This window comes from Carlito syrichta, unplaced genomic scaffold, assembly GCF_000164805.1.
Source record: "Carlito syrichta isolate Samal-C Ts95f unplaced genomic scaffold, Tarsius_syrichta-2.0.1 Scaffold117792, whole genome shotgun sequence".
Taxonomy (NCBI): Eukaryota; Metazoa; Chordata; class Mammalia; order Primates; family Tarsiidae; genus Carlito; species Carlito syrichta.
In genome coordinates this window covers 1-594 of record NW_007061888.1, presented here as the reverse complement: position 1 = coordinate 594, position 594 = coordinate 1, and the positions used below count along the sequence as shown (strand labels likewise).

Here is a 594-nt window from a genome sequence, read left to right as displayed (position 1 = left end):
AGCCCGGAAGTTATGAGATCCGACACTATGGACCAGCTAAGTGGGTCAGCACTTCCGTGGAGTCTATGGACTGGGATTCAGCCATCCAGACGGGCTTTACAAAACTGAACAGCTACATACAAGGCAAAAACGAGAAAGAGATGAAAATAAAGATGACAGCCCCAGTGATGAGCTACGTGGAACCCGGTTCAGGTCCTTTTAGTGAGTCTACCATTACCATTTCCCTGTATATTCCCTCTGAACAGCAATTTGATCCACCCAGGCCTTCAGAGTCAGATGTCTTCATTGAAGACAGAGCCGAAATGACTGTGTTTGTACGGTCCTTCGATGGATTCTCTAGTGCCCAAAAGAATCAAGAGCAACTTTTGACATTAGCAAGCATTTTGAGGGAAGATGGAAAAGTTTTCGATGAAAAGGTTTACTACACTGCAGGCTACAATAGTCCTTTCAAGTTGCTTAATCGAAATAATGAAGTGTGGTTGATTCAGAAAAATGAACCCTCCAAAGAAAATGAATGAAGAAATGAAAGGAAGTTCTGTTGCCAGGGGCACAACTCCTGTTTAACGTAGACGCCAACACAACCCATAAGTAACG

The 594-nt window shown here is 43.6% G+C and overlaps 1 protein-coding gene across 1 annotated transcript; it reads left to right on the top strand.

The window, feature by feature from the left end:
* Nucleotides 1–6: 6 nt before the first annotated feature.
* LOC103277195 (heme-binding protein 2) lies at nucleotides 7–592 on the top strand. Its single transcript, XM_008074615.2, has one exon. It carries the CDS (start codon nucleotides 66–68, stop codon nucleotides 516–518), a length of 453 nt encoding a protein of 150 aa, XP_008072806.2. The 5' UTR covers nucleotides 7–65; the 3' UTR covers nucleotides 519–592.
* The last annotated feature ends 2 nt before the right edge of the window (nucleotides 593–594 follow it).